This window comes from Trichoplusia ni, unplaced genomic scaffold (genome assembly GCF_003590095.1).
Source record: "Trichoplusia ni isolate ovarian cell line Hi5 unplaced genomic scaffold, tn1 tig00000825, whole genome shotgun sequence".
Classification (NCBI taxonomy): Eukaryota; Metazoa; Arthropoda; class Insecta; order Lepidoptera; family Noctuidae; genus Trichoplusia; species Trichoplusia ni.
In genome coordinates this window covers 94,842-116,123 of record NW_020800065.1, presented here as the reverse complement: position 1 = coordinate 116,123, position 21,282 = coordinate 94,842, and the positions used below count along the sequence as shown (strand labels likewise).

Below are 21,282 nucleotides of genomic sequence, written 5' to 3'. Positions count from 1 at the left end.
CGGTCTATCATGATGAGTTTGTTCTGCCTTTATATTAAGACTTAGTATTTATGTATGTACATTATGTATATACTTATATAAGTATATTTTTATTTCAGTATTCGTCTATAATTATCGATTTGAGCAGTAATGTATTTACTTACTTATTTTTGTAACGTTTTCTTTAAGGCATTAAGCAAGCTTACCAAATCGAGTTAACGTGATAAGTCATTTGAAGAAATATCTATTACGATAAATAATCAACTAAAATTGGCATACAATTTAAAAAAATACAGGAAAATCCGAACTAAAACAGGGCTTTAAGACCTTAGCCTTTTCATTTTTTAGTAGTTTAATTAATTTAGACTATTTCGTTCATCATCAGTTTCAAATCCGATATTAGTTTTTCCTTTATTAGTATTTTGTAATTAAAGTTAAAAAGTTAATTGTAAGTATGGAAACGACTTAACACTTAAAGAACTTAGCCAAAAGCATATTTAATAAATGCATCTGTCACTTATTTTACATCGTAAGGTGACAGACACCTACACCAAACATGGCCGCTTTGAAAAAAATGACAGAAGTATTTTGGAGCGAAAACAACGTTGCTATACATTTTGTTGCTGTTTTTTAATAATTATAATTACTATTTTTACAATTATAGACGGATATATCGATAAAATATTACATTTTGGTCGAATAAGTTCGAAAAATGTGCTTTAGAGGTAGACAGTCCGCCACGTGTTCTTAAATTTCTTATTTCGGCCATTTTGGGTTTATAAAGCTAGGTTTGATTAGTTAAGTCTAAAATAAATAATAGTAATGTAAATAAAAATAACAATTTACGAGGAGATGTGACATATCACATTATATACATATATATTATATATAATAATCTAGATATATGGAAAAAGAATGTTCTACAGGGACCGAATACGTTAGCTTAGAATAATAAGAAAATAAAAAGATTAAAATTAGTTTTTTATAAGTTTCGTTTATTTTATTTGTCTTAAAACAAATTAATATTTGTTTCATTCAAAGATCAGTTAGGTTTTTTTTATATAATTCATGTATACTTAGCGTGACTTAGATAAGGCTCTAAGAATATTTAATTCCAATTAATTGCTACTTCAAATATATAATATCGAAATCTCGATCAGTATTACTAGGTATAATAAATATTAAACAACGTTCTACAAAAGTTTTCAAAACTCATAATGACCTCAAATCGCCAAAAGCCAACATACGTCAAATAAATCATGAGTCGTCGTTAAAAAGAAGATAGTACGATATCCTGTCTCTCTCTACACTGTACTTAAGTACGTATACGAATATGTGTTTTACGCACAAAGCGTCTTATTGTAATAGATATAAAGACTATAGTTATGCAAAAACATTTCTTTTTGCAATGTAGCAGAGTGCGTATACTCTACAAAATCTCTTACAGCTTTTGAATTTGAACTCTATCTCTCCAGTATTCGGTTGGTTTTTGCATAACTATCAGTCTTTGGAGTAAGTTTTCTAATCTCTACTCGAACGAAACTGTTATATATATTTTTATGTGTAGTTCCTTATGGACTAGGGAGGGTATTCGTATGTATATAAAACTCTATCCTAAACTTTGGATATTTTTGATGTCAAATAAATGTTTGTAGCGAGTTTACCAAATGGTCTAAATAAATGTCTGATAAATGTATTTTGGTCTTTCATTATTATTACCTTGTGCCACGATGCCAAAAAACGGAGCAAAAGAGCCGTTAGGTATCATAACATAATAATATGCTACGCCACCCGCTACGCAACGTGCTACGCTACGTGCAACACTGCGTGTTATGCTAAGAGCTACGACACTCGCTGCGCTACGTGCTATGCTACGCACTACAGTAACTGCTACGCAATGCGTTACATATTATTATGATAGTAAGTATATTTCACCGTCTCGCTTCTTCATCGACAACAGCCTTCCCAGCTCGTAGGTATCCCACAAATGAAGAAAAACCAATAAAAATATCGATATTACATCATTTATTGTCAAATAAATTACATAAAGATTCTTAGAACACTAATTACATAATTATAGTCAATTATAATAATACTAGATTATAACTAAACTTAACTTACAGTAAGAGATCTATTATTTATCGAATAAAACTATTTTTTGCTTTGTTTGTTAAGCAAAATTTGAAATAAAGCTTTAGGTACTTTATTATTTGATAAGAAGACATGATTTTTTGAAAACCAATCGGCTATTAAATTTTCAGAAATCCCGTCAAAAAATTCGCTTATTATATCGTTGTAATGCCTAAAATCTTAATACAATATTCTAATATCCAAATCTTAATTGTTTATAGTTACTTTAGACCCATACGATTCTTAAATAATACTTGTACACAGCAATTAGCGAGGTTTTATAATAATATCTTACAACTAGGTACTTCACTAATAAACATTCAAAACAAACTTGGGAATAACATTTTATTTCTAAGCATTTTTCTCAATGGTAAACAAAAACAAATATTTGAGAATCCATGACAATCTAAATTGTACTTTATTCAGACATCATAAAGTCTAATTTCGTGTACAATAATGCGTCAATATCAATAAAATACTGGTCATTATTTTTATACAATCCCAGTTTATTGAAACTTGACTAAATACAACGTAAAATGTGCCTTAAAGCATAACAATAAAGTCTAAAATCAACTAACGTAACTTTAAATGCCGATACACTCATAATTACTGGGAATACTAGTCAACCTAAATTGCACCTTATGTTGTAGCAACAAAATCAACTTTCAACAAATAACATTCAACGACAACACAAGCTGAATTACACCTAATATCTTGTAGCTAGGGTCTAGTTTCGTTTGACTTAGTCTAGAGGTTTCCAACATACGATGGCTCTCATGTCGTCGGGGGCTTTGCCAAAGGTCCTCTCGCCGTTGGGGTCAACGTACTGGTTGATCTGATAGTCCAGGAGGGTTTGGTAGCCCAGGACGTCTGTTCCCAATTGCTGAAAAAATGCGTAAGTTTTTAAAGTGGGCCTCTACCTGACGAACGCCTTAGTTCAGAATCTTTTTGAGATGAGTCTATCAAATGAGAAGACAGCTTCTCGTATCATCCACCCTTCAATGCCTTTCAAGAGCTCTAAATGTGGAGAAAAAACGGCGCTAATAACTCCTCAGCACAATTTCATATTGCCATATATGTTTAACGGACTTTCAAGAGCGCAAATAGATCCTCTTCTTGTCGTATGGTTGATCGACAATCTGGTGAGTGGTGATAGAATTTAAAAACCGCAAAAAGGCATCTGATGTGGCTTTATTAACACTAGGAGATTTGCAATGCTTCGCTCCTCACTATATTTAACTTCAACTTAGTATTAATTATATATAATTTGTAATATGCCCATTTTATTGCAAAGACATTAGTGCACGACCTGATCTTAACCAAGGGCCTTTCACTTGGCAATCCAACGGTCATACCACAAAGCTATCACTTTATAAATGGTCTCCTAAAGTATCTTTCGTCTTCTGGAGTTGGTAAAGGCCAAGGCCGACCCACACAATGGGTCGATATGGGGCCTTCCAGCAGAAAAAAGTAGCTCAAACCAAGTAACAAGATCCTGACTGACAAGACTTGTACATAGATGAAAAACACTAATAAAATGTATGCATACCTGTGTGAGCGGGCTCGTGTTGGTTGTGAATACTCCTTTGAATCCCCTCTCCTTGGCAATGTCCATGGTGGCGTTTTCCAGGGCTCTGATAGCGGACACGTTCTCCCGAGGACTCAGCGACTCAGCTGTTGCCATCATGAAGGAATGGAGTATTGTTCCTGAAAGTAGACAGTATTGTTTTTAAGATTTGCTATTATTTTCCAAGTGCCGTTTTAATATGTACTTTGTGTCTAAATGTCACTTGTCTATAATACTCAATTGGTTTCAAATTCAAATTCAAATTCAAATTCATTTTATTTGCAAGAATATAGTGCATACATAAGATGTTAAATTTTTAGGTTGAACAGTACATAATATTCTGCCTTTATAGGGCATGCAAACATTATAAATTATTGACTTTACAAGAAAAGTGTTAAAATATTGCCATCATTGTTGCCATCCATTTTTTCTAAGTTTTACATTAAAATTATAGATATTACTTTCAACTTAAATATTATTACATTATTATGTCAAATTTATTTACACAGAATTGATGATAATACTACTACACAACATTCATAATTAAAGTACTATAATGGCCTTTCCAAGAATTCGGATACAGAATAAAAAGATTTTTCTATCAACCATCCCTTTTAGATTTTTTATGAATAATTTATATGGAAGTTCTTTTATTTCTCTAGGTATCTTATTATATATAAAGCCACTAATAGCCAAACAATTATTTTTATACAGTTGAGTTTTAGGGATTCTCGGCAGTACAATTCTGTCTGGATTTCTGGTGTTTCTTGGAAATATATCACTCGCCGTTTTAAAGATATGGCGATTTAACTTGACAAACTTTGCAATTTCAAATATGTACATACAAGGTAGTGTAAGCAATTTTAACTTTTTAAATATGGGTTTGCAAGATATCCAGGGTGGTTCACCACATATGGCTCTGATGCACTTTTTTTGCGCTACGAATGCTTTGTTCACGTCAGTGGAATTTCCCCAAAGTATTATCCCGTAGTTGAGCACCGAAGTTACATAGCCATGATAGGCGGTAAGGACTGTGCTTTGAGCAGATATCTTTCTTAATTTAGCTAGGACATAGACAAAACGATTCAGTTTACTGCATACATTGTTTACGTGACTTTTCCAATTTATATTCTTGTCCAATATTACTCCCAAGAATCTCATCTCGTTTACTTCTTCTATTTCGACATGCCGACAAGTGATATTCAAGTTTTTGTCTTTGCGACCATAAGTGCTGAATTGAAATAAATTTCGTTTTAGTCAAATTTACATGTAAATTGTTATCGTCCAGCCATGTTATTATGGAGTCAATTGTTGTATTAATGTCAGTGTTAAATTTGTCAATATCATTAGAATTAGTAGTCATAATTAAAGAAATGTCATCAGCAAATAAAGTACAAGGATATTGAGTTTATGTCTGGTAGATCATTAATATAAAGTAAAAAAGAAGTGGGCCTAACACACTTCCTTGTGGAACACCATAATTGTTAGTTTTGTAATCTGAATGAACGGCTTCCAACGTTTGCGACTTATTTATGTGACTAATCTCAACACACTGCTTACGATTACTCAAATATGATTCCAACCAAGTTAATGCGGTTCCACGAATACCATAAGCTTCTATTTTTTTTAACAATATTCGGTGTGAGACAAAGTCAAAAGCTTTGCTCATATCAAAAAAAATAACAGTCGTCGTATTTCCCCGCGTCTACATTATCAATTACGCGTGACATAAGGTTAAAGCATGCCATCGTAGTCGATTTATGTTTTTTGGAATCCATACTGTTCACTCTTCAGAATCTTATTCTTTTCAACAAATTCGATTATACGTTTTGACATGGAAATTTCAAATATCTTAGATATTACGGGAATTATAGTAATAGGTCTATAGTTTTCAACTGAGTATTTGTCCCCCTTTTTATATATTGGTTTTTACTATGGATAACTTTAGACAGTCTGGGAAGCAGCCTTCGGTAAATGAAAGGTTAATTAAATGAGTTAAAACTGGAGCTAATTCAACTGCACTTGCTTTGAGAATTTTCGTAGCAATGTCATCATAACCAACCGATGTTGTATTCTTCAAGGACATTATGATGTAATACATAGCATTAGTATCAAACGGCCTTAGAAAAATACTATTACAATTCATTTCTACTTTAGTACCTATACTAATATTATTCGAGTTAGTTGAACGTATCAAATATTCGTTGAAAATTCTAGCTATATCTTTCGGGTTATTAATGATTTGTCCATTGTTAATAATGTTGGTTATAAAATTTTGGCTAGAATAACCCTCGGTTTCTCTCTTAATAAGTTTCCACGATGACTTACAAATGTTTTTCCCTTTTTTAATTTCTTTGTCGTTCGTAAACTTAATTGATAAATCAATGCAACGTCGTAAAATTCTGGAATATTTTTTAAAGTGTATTTTATTTGTTGAAGAATTATGTTTGTAGTATTTAAAGCGTAAAAATCTTTTCGTTTTACAACTCATCCTCAACCTTTAGTAATCCAGTTTGTATTTTTTTCCTATAACAATATTGAACTCTTACTTTAGGAAAGCATAGGTTGTAAAATAAGACCATAATGTCGAAGAAATTGTTATAAGCGGAATTGAGATTCTGTTCTTCATACACTTCCCGAAACGAAATATTACTCATTGATTCTTTAAACTTAAGAACGTTTTCAATACTGTAATCCCTAATGTACACATAGTGTTTTTTTTGTTTTTCATTACACCTGCTGTGTATAGGTATGTTAATCATTTGTGCTGTATTGTGGTCAGATAATGCCCAGTGCAAAAGTTCACCACTAGCCGAATTGACATTGCTTATCATATGATCAATGCATGAATTTTGTCGCGTCGGCTCATTTATGTGTAATGCCAAGTTGAAATTTTTTAATAGGTCAAGGAATTCTAATGTAGTCTTTGTTTTTAATAATGTATTAATATTTAAATCTCCCGTTAGCACAAATTTCTTCTTTGAATTAAGTACCATTTTACTCAATAATACATGTAACTTGTTAAAAAATATTTTAGGGTCTGAATTTGGAGTTCTATATAGACAAATTATGAGTATATTCAAGTAAGTCAGCTCAATGCCGCAACATTCAAAGTTTTTTTCAACTGCCAGTTCCTTAGCAATTTTGATTTTTTCATAATGTATACCCTGTTTTACGAGAATACAAACTCCACCTCTTTTTTTATTTCTGCAATAAGTATTTGCTAAGCTATAACCCTCAACATGAATCATATTTTCGTAACCTGTTTCTACAAAAGTTTCAGTTAAGCAAATGATTTCAGGATCTCTATGATTGTGTTTGAGCTCAAGTAGATTAATTTCTAGGAAGTTACTTTTATTTAACAAACCGGCAATGTTTTTGGTGCATTACTCTAAATGTCTTTGGGTTAGGAGTTGCGAAAAAAAGTTTGTTTTTGATTTTTTTGTATTAGCTGGAGATATTTGTTCAGTTTGAGTGAATTTGTCTGCCAAGGCCAGTTTTTTATGAGAATCCGTAAAGCCGTTCAAATGAGTGTGTGATTGAGTGTGATTATTTAGTAGATAATTCGAGGCCTTTGGTTTTATTCCAATATTACCCTTATGTGCATATTTTTATTCTTATGATATCCTAAAATCTTACATTATAATCTATTTGATCCAATCCAGAATTTATACTTTTACACAAACTTAGTCTAACATTATCAGAAACAAAACCATGGTCAATGAAGTAAGTATGATTGTTTTGAGTACATATGAATTTTAACATGTTTTTTAATTTATATTCATTTAGATGCATGCTTCTTCGAATTTCAATAACAATGATTGGACACATAATATAAGTTTTTACAAATGCATATAAGTTTTTCATTATACTTTGGGGATTTTGGTCGTGTTCACCAACTGATATAATAATTCTGTCATTGGGTGTAATATTAAATAGTTTCGCGCTCAAAAGTATTTCTTCAGTTGTGGCGTGAGGTTTTATAAAAGAAATGAATTTGTACCTTTTTTGCATTTTTTTTTTTTTTTGGTTTTTGCATTCCACAATAAATACTTATGTGGTAAGCATTAAAGAAAGACACAATCGTAAACCCTATTGGGTAGAATAGAAAAGAGACAGGATGACAAAGGAGCACAGACATCATCTGATCAGTTGCCTGAAATAAATCCTTCGATAATTACAGATTTACAAAACAATATATTGAGAAAGATAGGAATACCACCTGGCCCTTTAGCTCCCTTATATTTTTACTTTACTCCTTGATTTTATGACCCAAAACACTTGACGGCAATGTCAAATTAACTCCTTTAGACGAACTCCTTGACTTTAAAACTCAAAATAGTTGACATCATAGAGGTCATCTCCACTCACCCTTCCCGGGCGGCAGCATGGTGTCCCTGACGGAGCCCTCGACAAACTCCAGGAAGCACATGATCTTCATGAGGCCGCCGGTCTCCTCCGACTCGACATCGGGCTCGTCGCGAGCATCGAAGTTCAAAGCCACTGCTACCGGGGTTCCTGATGCTGTGGAGATTATGTTTCATTAAGACGTGGGGTACAATGTATTTTTAGGTAGAATATCATTCAATGATATGAGGGACATGAGGGTTTGGAAATATGAAATGTAAATTGAATGACCAACTAAATGATTGTCTCAAATCACAGCATTTTCGTGTGATATTTAGGTAAGTCATCTATTTTTCGTAATTGAGACAAGATCCGACTATGTATTGATCTACACTGTGGTTAAACAAAATAATTCGATAAGCTCAAATGTCCTAGAGCTTTACTGCACGGATAGCTGAGTGATTTTGGGCGCCATGCCAAACCCACCGTGTTACACACAGTTTCGATACCTGCATAGGACAAGCGCGTGGATCACAGGATCCACGAATGCTTCTCCTGTATCTGGATGCACATCATGGTGAATTAAACCTCCCACGTCCTAGGATTAAAATCTTTACTGCGGGACTTGTTTTAAGTTAAAAGTGAACGTGACTACATTGGAGAGGATTCTGAAAATAGAGGTATGTCTGAACAACTTACAGTTCTTCAGTACGACACTCAGTTGTGCGGCGAGCAGCGCCGGCCAGGTGTCACTGATGAGGACCGCGTAGTCCTTCGTGTCGATCTCGTGTTTCAAGAACTGCTCCAACTCAGCCTTGTTGTAGAACGATGATACTATCATTCTATAACAGAATAAACTTCATGCTGCAGTACTTGCATAGTGAATTGTAAGTAAGGTAGAAAAGTGTCAACAGTTTCGTTTTTAAACTTTTCAATGGCACACAAAGTAGTCCAATGTATTACTTCAACATTACAAAGTCTGAAATTAAAGAAAAAAATATCATAAATCTAAAAAAATATCATGTTCGTTTGTTGGAAATCCATGAAATAATACTTATCGAACTCACTCTATAACTTGTTGCTTATGTTCATCAGCGAGTGGCTCAGCAGTGAACTGGTCGGTATCCTCGCTCTCGTGGTTGGGGTTCGTGCTCATGCGAGCCAACACCTCACCTAGGTTCGTAGCGCCCAAGAAGTCGCTAATCTCTGGAATCATAAAACACAATTTTTATTGGGAGAGCGAAAACTTACTTTTATCTAAACAGCTTTGGAGCTCAAATAAAAAAGAGTTGCAACCAGTGTTCAACCCAATTCCCCAACTTTAACTACACTTTTTAAAAGCTCTGTTTTGATTTTATAATGGAAGGCGACGACCGCTACCTATATCGTATAAAATAAAGACAATAATTTTCCTCTAATCAAGCATTGCTTCGAGATTTCCCCACACCCTTACAAAACAATTAACTTTAAATCGCACTCACCAATAAAGTACCCCCTGTCCCTCAGTCTGGTGATAGTATAAATAGAATTGAGTGAGTTTCCTCCCAGTTCATAGAAACCAGCCCTCACGCTGATGGCACCGCGGGCAGACCTGCCCAGCACTTCACCCACCGTCTCGAAGAGAACCTTCGCGGCTTCCAAGTCTTCAGGAGCCACGCCCGAGTAGTCCAGGTCGAGAGGAATCTCGGAGTCATCTGAGGAGTTTAGAATAGGTTTTACTATGATGTCATGGTGCATTAAAGAAGGTTAAAATGATGGGCAAAATTGAACTTTAGGTATAACTGTAAATGATGCTAGACTGGAAACTGTGTTTCAGGATGATAGTTCAGTGTGTTGTGTTGTTGTTCTTCGCAAAAAGAAAATAAATTTGCAATATAGGAAATGAACACTTGGGTAATTTGTTAGGTAAAATGATTTATTTACTAACCATTATTGTTGGTGTTCTCGTACATTTTCAGCAGAGCTTGTCTGTCAACCTTGCCGTTCACCAGCAGAGGAATACTTTCCACCTCAATTACCTGCAAGACATTTAAGAAAATTTTAGGCTACCCTTTAAATTCAAATCATTGTAAGATCAAATCTCAGAGCAATTACTTAGATAATACCTATTAAGACCTTAATATAAACATTGTGAAGTGCAAATAAAGTATTGAGTATTTATTAATCTCCAGATTTGACTGTCAATTTCCAAAATTTTAAATTAATTCAAGTCACTATACACTGCGTAGTATCTTAGTAGAAAATCAAGTGTCATCTTTTTTCATGAAGATCCATATTTGACTGGCTTTTTCCAAAGTTCCACAGTCTTTTTGTTTTGTATCTGTAATGGTTCTGCCTCTAATAAGTGCCTGTCCCCCACCTGCGGCATCATGTAGCTGGTGAGGCAGTGCGCGAGGCGCGCCTCCAGCGAGCGCGCGGACAGGCGCGCGCCCGCCGCCGCCAGCACGAACGCGAGCAGCGTCGGGGACCCGCGCGACGCGCCGTAGCACAGGACCACGCCTGGTATATCACAATACACTATTAGATAACTTTGTAGTATGGTGGCAAGTTTAACTTCAGAGTAAAGGGCAACTATATTTGAAGATATCCAGGAATAAGGTACTCTTAGGCGGAAAGGTATATGTAATTATTTTTCCTTAATAGAATGAAGAAATATATCTGAAGCAGGTAAGAGTTAAATAATCTCATCAAACTATTAATAAGATATAGCAATTAAAAAATCGTCATGCTACAGTTTTTTGGAAAAAAACCTCTTTCTTTATAGCAGCATCCATCGGTATTAAGGAAACAATTTATAAAAAAATCCAACATTAGATAGTTGATCAATGAATAATACGTCTTTATATTGAGAAAGGTCAAACTGGTAGTAAGTATACTCACATTTTTCAACACCTTCGATGCTAGCAACAGCTCTGTCGATCTCCTGCAGGTCGACCCTGTGACCTCTGATCTTGACCTGCGAGTCGGTACGGCCTGCGTACAGGATCACACCTTTCTCCAGTACGCCAAAGTCACCAGTGCGGTAGAGGCGACCGAAATCTGAAAATAGGAATACAATTTAATTGAAGTTAAGTAAATTTAAGTAAAGTTTTTCACATAAGATATTCTGTCATATCATTTGAGTAAATAGATCAATCGTTTGTTGATTCTTTTTTCATTTAACGTAATTTGATCCCATAAAAATTTTTCAAGTTTGGCACAGTTGTTTTTATTTAAATTCAGTTGTGTTTTATTTTTGAAATAATGCTAAAATATTATTTTATACTTTCACTGCAACAAGTTAATTATTTAACCGAATTGTTTAAAAACTTTAATGACCAATAAAATTCCTACGAGAATGTCATTGACTTTTTAAATCAAGCTACTCATCGTCCTAAGTTCCTAACTTACCCGGGTGTGCAGCATGAGGGTTGTCCTGGAACTTGTCAGCTCCCTGCCCGCCCACGTACCCGGCGGCGAGGTTCCGTCCCGCCACCCACACCTCGCCCGGCTCTGACTCCCGCGCAGGGTTCATCTCCTCATCCAGCAGGTAGACGGCGCAGTTGTCTAATGGCGTACCTGTAAAAAGAAAGTATTATCATCAAGCTCTCAGAATTCTAACAGATAACGATTGATGGAACTTATTTATCGGGATTGTCTGAGTAAAACAAACGAACAAACTGTAAAAAAGAAAGCGGCAGCGTAACGCTCTTGTATGTATGTTTTTTTATCCTTATTTTTCTGAGATGCTTCGCTAATACCAGAACAATCCAATTCCGAGCCTGCGATGTACCTTTCGGACATGCCCGCTGGAAATTCGTACCTAATCATATGCAACTATTTCTGAACCCGCTTAATGCTATATAATAACATTTTTCACAGGTATAATAAATACAAGTAGAAATAAAGTCACTCACCAATCGGGACTGTATCATGAGAATTGAGTTGAGCAGACTTCTCCAGCACATAGTAAGTCACATCCCCCATAACTTCTGTGCTTCCATAGAAGTTAGCCAGCTTGTATCCACTGTAGTCTCCGAAATACTTGAAGAACTGAGCAGCCAGGTCCTTGCTGAGGGTCTCTCCAGAACAGACCCAGAGCTTCAGATGCTGAAGAGGTCTCTCCGAGGGTTTCAGAGAGAGATACATTAAGATGGATCGGAGAAGAGTTGGTACGAGTACTAGACGTTGGATCTGTAATTAATAGTAATGCTAAGCTTAAGTAGTGTGCTGATGAAATTGATGCATATGAAACTGAAACTGGTACTAAATGCAAAATGGATATTTGATATAAATTTATTTGATTACACTTCAACAACCAAATGGAACATGACATGTGTTAAATCGAATTATTTATGGCTAGATTATTTTAGCTAGAAAAAAAACTATTCTAACCTGGTTTTCAGCCAAAACGTTGACCAGTTTCTGTGGGTCCCTCGTGGTCTCTCGCGACAGGATGACCAGGGTCCTGCCGTGCAGCAAGGGTCCCCAGATTTCACAGACTGAGTCCACGAAGGTCAAGGCCGTCTTCCAAACGCAGTTGACCTCGGAGTCCGTGTAGGGGAATGTACGGAACTGCCACCAGAGACGGTTGCAGATTGCAGAGTAGGATAGGCGGACTCCTGAAGATTATGAAATTGTTTCTTTTAGTTTTAGGAGTGTTGATAATAGTTGCCAAAATGATGATGTTGATTGTGAAGGACTTTCAGAAGAAGAAGTCACTTTGTGAAGAAGTCACTTTCTGTAACGTATGATAATGGAATTTGATTTTGAGTTAATTAAATGGGAAGACGAAAGACGAGCTTTTTGAAGTTGTTTTTTTAACTTATATTTTTAGTGGTTTCTTAGGTTTACGCGAATGTTAGACATTGAAATGAAACTACTTTTACGGATTTTATCGCGGTTTAATATTAGATTTTAGTTCCCAGGGCATCTCAGTCTGCCCGTGACCATGATACCTGCAAAGGTTTCGAAACTTGGGGAACTAAAAAGTAGTTATATTTTTAGAATTACTTTGCTTGGAATTAATCAACTTTTCCCATTATCATAATGGTATTTTTGGTTTTTGAACTACAAAAATTTACTAAATAACCTTATTTTCAGCAAGATTACAATCAAATTTTCGAAACTTTTTATTACTTCCAGGCAGTTCTATGGCAATATTCGAATACTGAACTCATTAACACTTCTTGAATTAGTAATTTTGTCAGCTCACCTTTAGGCACTCCAGTACTTCCCGATGTGTACAGTACTATAGCGATGCTATCGTTCCTTGCAGTTGTTAGTACTTCCATATCCTGGACGGCGTCAGCTGACAGGCCTCCAGCCTCCTCCGTCAGCTCCTCATAGGATACCGCAGGTATACCACTCCCGGAGAACATGGCGGGGTTTGCTGGAATTAAGATTAGTGTTAAAACCTAATTCATATTAGAAACTCGAAGCGATCCTCTACGCGGAGATTGATCCTGCCATTTTGTGTAGTGATCGATATCATCCGTCTATATCTGACCTTGAAAAAAAGTCATACTTCATTGTTTTTCCTCAGTATGGTTATGACTTTAAATTTGCTTCTTGGAGTACTCTACAAGATTTTCTTTGAGCGGCATTTCTTTTTCAGGTTGCCCATTTATGACACGTGGTAATAGTTGTCTTTCAAGCAAAATAGCAACCCACACATATTTTATCAAACTACCATAAGTATAATCACCAATCGCTGTATTCGAAAGTTTTCTTACCAGTATCATCATAAATGATGAGGGCCGGTTCAGCATCCTTCAGGATGTGTGCAACCCTCGCTTGGGGGAAGCTCGGCTCCATCGGCACGTATGCGGCTCCAGCCTTCCATGTTGAGAGAAGGACAGCTATGGTGCTGGAAATATTACATCAAGTTGAAGTATGTATCATGTACATGAAGGAATGAATGAATGACTGAGATGTACATGCATATTAAGTTATCAATGTTTCCCACTTTTAGTTCTCCTTTCATTATGTTCTAGATTTACTAGTCCTGAAACACTTTACACTAATCCCTGAAACAGAAATTAATTACTTTACCGTGGATATAATCTTCTTTTTTACGATTGATTGAAGGAAGTACAAGCGTAAGTAGAACATGGCTAGAAACGACTCCGAAAAAGATTCTTTCACGTCTTGCCCTTTTTTAAAGTGACAATCACTTTGTAATACACACATGAATTCGACACTATTTTGATGAGTGCAAACTTGGATTTAGACCACTGATTCCAGTACCAAGGACCTACATCAACACGGGCGTCTATCATCCCAGACTGCAATAATTGTTCTTCAAGAGGAGGGGACAGAATTTATAATAAGAAGAAAAGACTCCGCCGCCACATCAGCTCATGCCTGATGACTCCGGTTGGGTCCCAAACTAGTCGGACCATTCCAATAAATACTCGTGAGTAAACCCTTATCAAATAAATGACTAGGAATAAGATAACCATACTAACTTGTGTGTCGGCTGCATGCAGACAGCTACGACGTAGTCGCCGTCCCGGTTGGTGCTGCTGACTCTCGCGCGAGCGGAGATGGCTCGGGCGAGGGCGTTGGTGCGCGCCTCCAGCTCCGAGTAGCTGACCCTCACGCTGCAGGTCTCGTCTGGAAACATAACTTTGTTAGAAACTAGGTACGGATAGCCGAGTAATTGAATAATAGCCAGACCTTGCAACATCTTTGTTTCGACATTGCTTTACAGGGTAGTCAGATAGGAAATGTCGACTCCAGCGTTCTCAAAATGATTTCATTTCATTTCATTTACAAACTCAATATTCGCGACTGTGCAGGTTCGATTTTTGCGCAGGACACGCGTTTGTGTGATCCACGAATGCTTGACCTGAGCCTGGGTGTCTCTGTGTATGTGACTTGGATATTTGTGCAACCCCCTTTGTGCCTTAACACGAAAGACGTATTAAAAAAAGTTTTAGTGTTAGTTTTCGCGTCCGTTTTCGTAACCTTCTTTAAAATGTAAAATTAGTTTTTCATCTAGGTATATTATGACGCTATAATCAAATTCCGTCTGACACATAAATATTCATTGTCCTATACCTAATCTATCAAGAGATTTATTTTGATTATAAGTTAACATGTGTTGTTACAAATTCACGCATACATTTACATAATAATACACTTGCAGACACAATACGTTACCAGACAAATTACACTTACATTAAAAACAAAACAAAATCTAGACAAATTAACATACCTACGCGCAATTTAATATCTAACCTCGTAACATTTACAAAGAGAACGTAAATATAAAATAATTAACCAGACAATTCAAAATGAAATTAAAGTTGATTCATACTTCATAACTTTAAATTGTCAATATAATTTAACTACATAATCATAAATCTTAATCGTTGGATGGAGGAAATTTATAACTGAATGCTGGCCAGGAGTTGGACGACGAAATCCTGGCAGACCAAGAATGAGATAGGCAGAAGATATAACAAAGATATTAAGAAAATGATGGACGGAGGAGAATGACATGAACAAAGGGTAGCTTATGCCCAGAAGTGGGTTATTCAATTCTGATGATAATTATGATTGAGGATGAATCTAAATTCAGATTTTATGGGTATTTCTAGAATCTCTTTTTTCTCTGATGAAACTCCTTTTTTGGGCACTATTTGGGGATGTAGGTGAAATGAAACCATTATTTTTGTAAACTAGTAGGATAAATCATGCCTCATACAGCCTAAAAAGAAATGTCGAAATAAACTCAGGGTTCGCTGACTCTTTTAAAGTCCAGACAATAATTGTTGAACCGTGGTTGGAGTGTGTAAACATATGCAGTGCATGGACTGGCATTTTGAGGTAAGTACCGTATCGACATTTAATCTAGTATGTAACAACAAGTGGCATGCATGTTGATGCATCGATAGCTCATGGGAACCAATCATCTCTCTACCTTGATCTACCGATAATGATACTAGCTTTTACATGGGTGAAGATACTCATTCCTTCTGGAAATTCAAGCCTCTTAAAAAAAAATATTGAAAAAGAACTGACAAAGTACCGTGCTGATAAGTGTTTATTTTGTAGTTATAATTCCATGTTACGAGATACAAACTTAATTTCTTTTCCTTTCATAACTGAATGGTCTAGATTACAATAACTAATTAGATACCTAGAAAATACTAAGTACTCTAGAGTCCATTCATTAATTTGAATGAGTTCATTGAATATTAAAAGGTATTATAATGATTCTTAGAGATGAATTAAGAACGGAAATATTTGTTTATATTACGGCTTACCTACTAGATGGTTTTCTATACTATATTTTCATGCGGTTTTACTTGCTTTTTTTATAGTGAAAGTGTTATATTTTGTTTACTTTTTGTTTCTTATATTTCGCTTCGGGTATGTATGGTCTTATTATTTATTTAATTATTGCACATAAATACACACTTATAGAATATAATATGTACTTGGAAAGTTCATGTCTTCTACTACAATCTTTTTTTTTATTAGATAATTTATAAAAAATGCTAGTATGCAATATTTTGACTCCTCACATTTAATTAATGTGCATAGCTTAATTACGACTTAAAAAATATAAAGAAATAATTAAGCTACACAGGCTAAAAATCTTTAAAAAGCGTCAACCCCAGCTAAAATTATTAATATTCAAGAACCTATATATTTTTGAATATTTTGTGGTCTAATCAGACCTATTTAACATAATAAAGACAATCCGATTTACAATTATAATTTAAATTAATTGGTTCTACAAACAATAAATTCTTCATAATTAGTACAATTAAACCAACATACAGATGGTTTAATAACTTTATTACTGGCATTATCTAGTTCAAGCTTCTCGAAGCGTTATTATAGGGATGGGCAAGTAGAAATTTATCGATAAATATCGTATTGATATTTTTAGACGATAAACTATGACTATACGAAAAAAACTATGACCTTTTGTTTGAAAATTTTGAGTTTGAAATTTTGTGCCTGTTCTTCTGATATGAATAAATTTTATGCACTCACACATCTAGAGTCTGAGTTATCTTTGAAAAACGATAATTTCTACCATTAAAACACACACACGATATCCATCGACAATTTAATTACATATCGATAATCGATACTTTACGCCCATCCCTACGCTAATGACACTAATAAAATCATTGACAGCGAGTGACATCAGACGGGCTATCACACGCAACGCCTTTACTATTGTAGAAACCGTGATAATGCTATGTGAGAACCGACTAATTATAAAGACGACATGCAATAGCCGACCTACTGACTTGAAAAAATACAGTTCTTGAATGAACTTTGTGATTTATTAAGTATTGAGAGTGACTTCGTCCGCGGTTATGTTGTAAGTTAGGAATTCTTTGAATTAGATTAATAGTTTCAGTTATCCACTTTTCATCTACATTAAAAATTATATGAAAAATGACCTATATCAAAATTATTTCTTTTTTTCCGAAAAAAAAATCTAATTGGACCATTAGTTTCTGAGACTAGCTCGTTCGTTCAATATTTTTTTTTAGGTTTTAGCATCGATTTTGTTAAGAACATTGATTTTTAACAGAAACTATGTTGTGTTGAGTCAATAGATTATAACATCTGATTTGTTTTGGCATTTCTTCTCTGGCTACCCGCCAATTGATTTTAAAATATTTGCAGGTAGTCTCAAATTCTAAAAGCAGTTGTCGCCACGAGCAATTTCAGATGTCATTTGTTTGACGGCCGCGGCGCATGCTGCACGTGTGCTTTCGACCAATCCAGCTTCATTTTATTTGTGATTCTTAGTGTGTGGTTTTGTCTAAATTTGTGAACAGATAAAATAAGCAGATGTTTTACAATTATTAATGTTGTTATTTCTAAAGTCCTGCCATTCGATAATAAATTACCGTAGGAGACCAAATGTAGGGTAAGTACTATGTTATTCAAATTCTCTATTTTTCTCTAAATAAATAAATGAAAAGAGTACCATATTCGAAAAATAAAAACAATAACCAAGGCACAATCCTATGTACCTGATTATAACCTATCTGTTTTCCAAATTCATCCAAATCCGTTCAGTGATTTACGCGTGGAAAAGTAACAAACTGTACTTACTAAATTTCGTGTTAATAATACATGGATGGGAGGTACTCCTACTCACCTGCGTATACAAGGGCCGTGTTTTCATTGTTGGCGAGATGAGCGAGATGCTTCGGCAGGGGGGCGGCCGGCACCGCGGTGCGCGACCCGTTCACTACTGATACCCGAGGCAGCGAGCCCATTCTCTGGAAATAATGGAAATACGTTAGTTAGAAATATGTTTAAATAAGTGGTTTCTTAGGTTTACACGAATGTTATGAAATGAAATGAAATGAAATCATTTATTCTGTAAGTAGGATATATCATCACTTTTACATGTCTTCTTTTTTTTTTGAGAACGCTGGAGTCGACATTTCCTATCTGACTACCCTGAGAAGAAATGTCGAAACAAACTCAAGGGGTCACAGTCTCTTTTAAAGTCCAGACAATTTCAATGCGAATAGATATGTATAAACCAATGCACGGTATTTTTTTGGACTGGCCTTTTGAAGAAAGTACCAGATCGATCTGAGCAAGGGAAAAAAACAAATAATCTCACTCAAATCGCCAATCAATCGTTAGACATTGAAATGAAACTACTTTTACGGATTTTATCGCGGTTTAATGTTGACCCGACGTCTGCCCGTGACCATGATACTTGCAAAGGTATCGAAACGTCGGGAACTAAAATGAAACATTAAACCGCGATAAAATCCGTAAAAGTAGTTTCATTTCAATGTTTAAATAAGGTTAAAATATATCAGACTGTTGTTGACGTCGAAGTCGGCCCAGGAAATTGTGGTTAGAGGGATTGAATTAAAAATGTTATGTGGAAAGATTTGGTCGACGCCTTTACCCAGCTTTGGGTTAGGATATGATAGGTTATACGTAACAAAGATTTGGAAAAATGGATCTATACTAAACTATGATGTTTCTCTGACTTTCGTGTCTGCTGGACTGACGCGACTATTCTTCGAAAAGTAGAAAATTCGAAAACTGCAGCGACCAGCAGGCTTTACGCTACAAATAATATACAATCTTATCTAAGTGAGCAAAACGTTCAATATTAGGCCACTGCTCTTACGTTCACTGTGCGCCGCTATCAATGGGGATCGTCTATATTATACTCGCTATTATACTCAAAGAAATTAACATAAAAATCATCCGGAATGGTGTAGATCGATTTTAAAGTCATATATTTTTAATTAAACAAAGACAGAAATAATGCTTCCAAAATTCTACTTTTACATGAAATTCATTCTGAGTGTCAACTTATTACTAGATTTTTTCTTAAAAAAACTAATAAAATAAATTAAAAACTTGATTCAATAACACCATTATACCTTAAAATCAGACAACACATTATCCAAACTGAACTATATAAAACACAATCACTCCAAAACCATACTCATTCAAACTCTCAGCTCTCAGCATCCTCCCAACTGCACACTCCCTTGTGAACTAACATTATTCAATCTAACATTATTGACTTCAATTGTTTTTATATTTGACCCTGCGCAAAGAGTTTTAATACCCCTCGTTAACGAAATAACTAGGTACAGGTACTGAATGGCGGACAAATTAGTATTTATTGGATAATGGCCCCAATTGCCCATCAATTACTGCCTACAGTGATTTTATAGAAGGAACCATGTCCTTGTACAGATAGCAATGGAATAGGGTATTAAAAAATTGGTTTAGTCCGAACAGACAGATTTCAAAAAATATTTTATAGGTAATAATCCACGTTTTTATGTGTCACTCCATTCAAATTTTATCAAAATCGGGTGCTATTCTGAAAATTTCAGGATAGCACCCATAGGGAAGTGCCTCAAAATTGAGTTGCAAATAACCAACCGGAACGAAAAACCAAACAAACAAGAAAAGTGAGCGTATAAAGACGTGGGAAAAATGAGGGATACAGTGAGTTCAAATCTCGCGTGACGTCACTTACCAGTACTTTCTACTAGCAAGTGATGTTGCTAGCCCTTACTACCATACATTTCATCATTTCAAATATTTTAATGCTTCTAACTTTTTAATGACGTGACTAAATAGACAACTGTTTTTTGTCGGGTGTTCAACCTTTGCGGAACACCATTTAGTATTAAAAATAATATTTATATTGAAATCAATTACACAAAAAATTGTCCGAAGCGGGGATTGAACTCACGACCTGTGGTATAACAAACTGATACCCACCACTAGACTAACGGTCCTATCAATTTATTACCCATTAACACGACAACAAATTATTGAATTTGATTGTGTACAATTGTTTTTAAAATGTGATTGTATTTACCAAAGTTTTCTGACCGTACCTATATTCTTATAATTTTATGTAATTATAGTTTTAACGGCTGTTTCGCACGGAGATGTTAGGTCAAATCATTGAGAGGGTCTCAATCAACATTTTTCTTTCATCGACAATTGCTTTTTAATTATAATTTAAAGTTTTAATTATTAAATAATAGCAGTAGAATTCGCTCTCAATATACTTTAAAATGCAATAGAGTTCCTTACAGCAACCTGCGATGTTATTCGCTTCATACCAATTTTATCGAAATTGATCCAACCGATTAGAGAGAAATGGTAACAAACATACTCACATGATAGTATCAAAAGTAATTTTGAGAAACTATTTAAAAACACCCCAGAGTGTTTCAATGATTTGTTTGATTTTGGGTACCGTAACGAAAGAATAAAAACGGTAGTCGATTAAAGATGTCTGTTCATCCGTCCGCCACCAGGCTGTATCTCATGAACCGTGATTTATAGACCGTAGCTTTAGTAATGTTGCCGCTTTAAATATTACAATCGTATAGTAAAATAAAATAGAGGTTAAGCAGCGATTGGTTTAGTCATAAAAGTGATGACCTTCAAAAAGTGCTACTTAGTAGCCTAATTTGAATAAATGAATTTTGATTTTGAGTTTGATTTTGATTTTGATTTTGATGTGGAATGATGAGATATTCTTTATTTTTTTATCAGCCTATTTTTATGGTTTTCATTAAAACAATCTGATTTAAAATCACGATAATGTTTTAATTATCTATTTGTTTTTCATGCATCTTGGTTTTCTTTAAAACAATACTGCATTTTGGGTTCCGTATCGTACCTTCATTCAAGACGTAACTTCTGCCTTTTAATACCAGCTGTCATTATAAAACAATGCTTGTACGTTCCTAGCCTTGGGTTTGTTAACTTTACAACGCCAA

At 35.0% G+C, this 21,282-nt stretch overlaps 1 protein-coding gene across 1 annotated transcript; it reads right to left on the bottom strand.

The window, feature by feature from the left end:
• Nucleotides 1-2,449: 2,449 nt before the first annotated feature.
• LOC113507173 (tyrocidine synthase 3-like) lies at nucleotides 2,450-18,337 on the bottom strand. The gene is made up of 16 exons (XM_026890026.1): nucleotides 18,147-18,337; nucleotides 14,473-14,620; nucleotides 13,738-13,871; nucleotides 13,218-13,394; nucleotides 12,398-12,624; nucleotides 11,920-12,196; nucleotides 11,414-11,581; nucleotides 10,904-11,062; nucleotides 10,383-10,522; nucleotides 9,951-10,041; nucleotides 9,505-9,717; nucleotides 9,091-9,229; nucleotides 8,723-8,865; nucleotides 8,048-8,200; nucleotides 3,659-3,816; nucleotides 2,450-2,992 (listed from the first exon to the last, which is right to left on the bottom strand). Exons 1-16 carry the CDS (start codon nucleotides 18,265-18,267, stop codon nucleotides 2,852-2,854), a joined length of 2,589 nt encoding a protein of 862 aa, XP_026745827.1. The 5' UTR covers nucleotides 18,268-18,337; the 3' UTR covers nucleotides 2,450-2,851.
• Nucleotides 18,338-21,282: the final 2,945 nt, after the last annotated feature.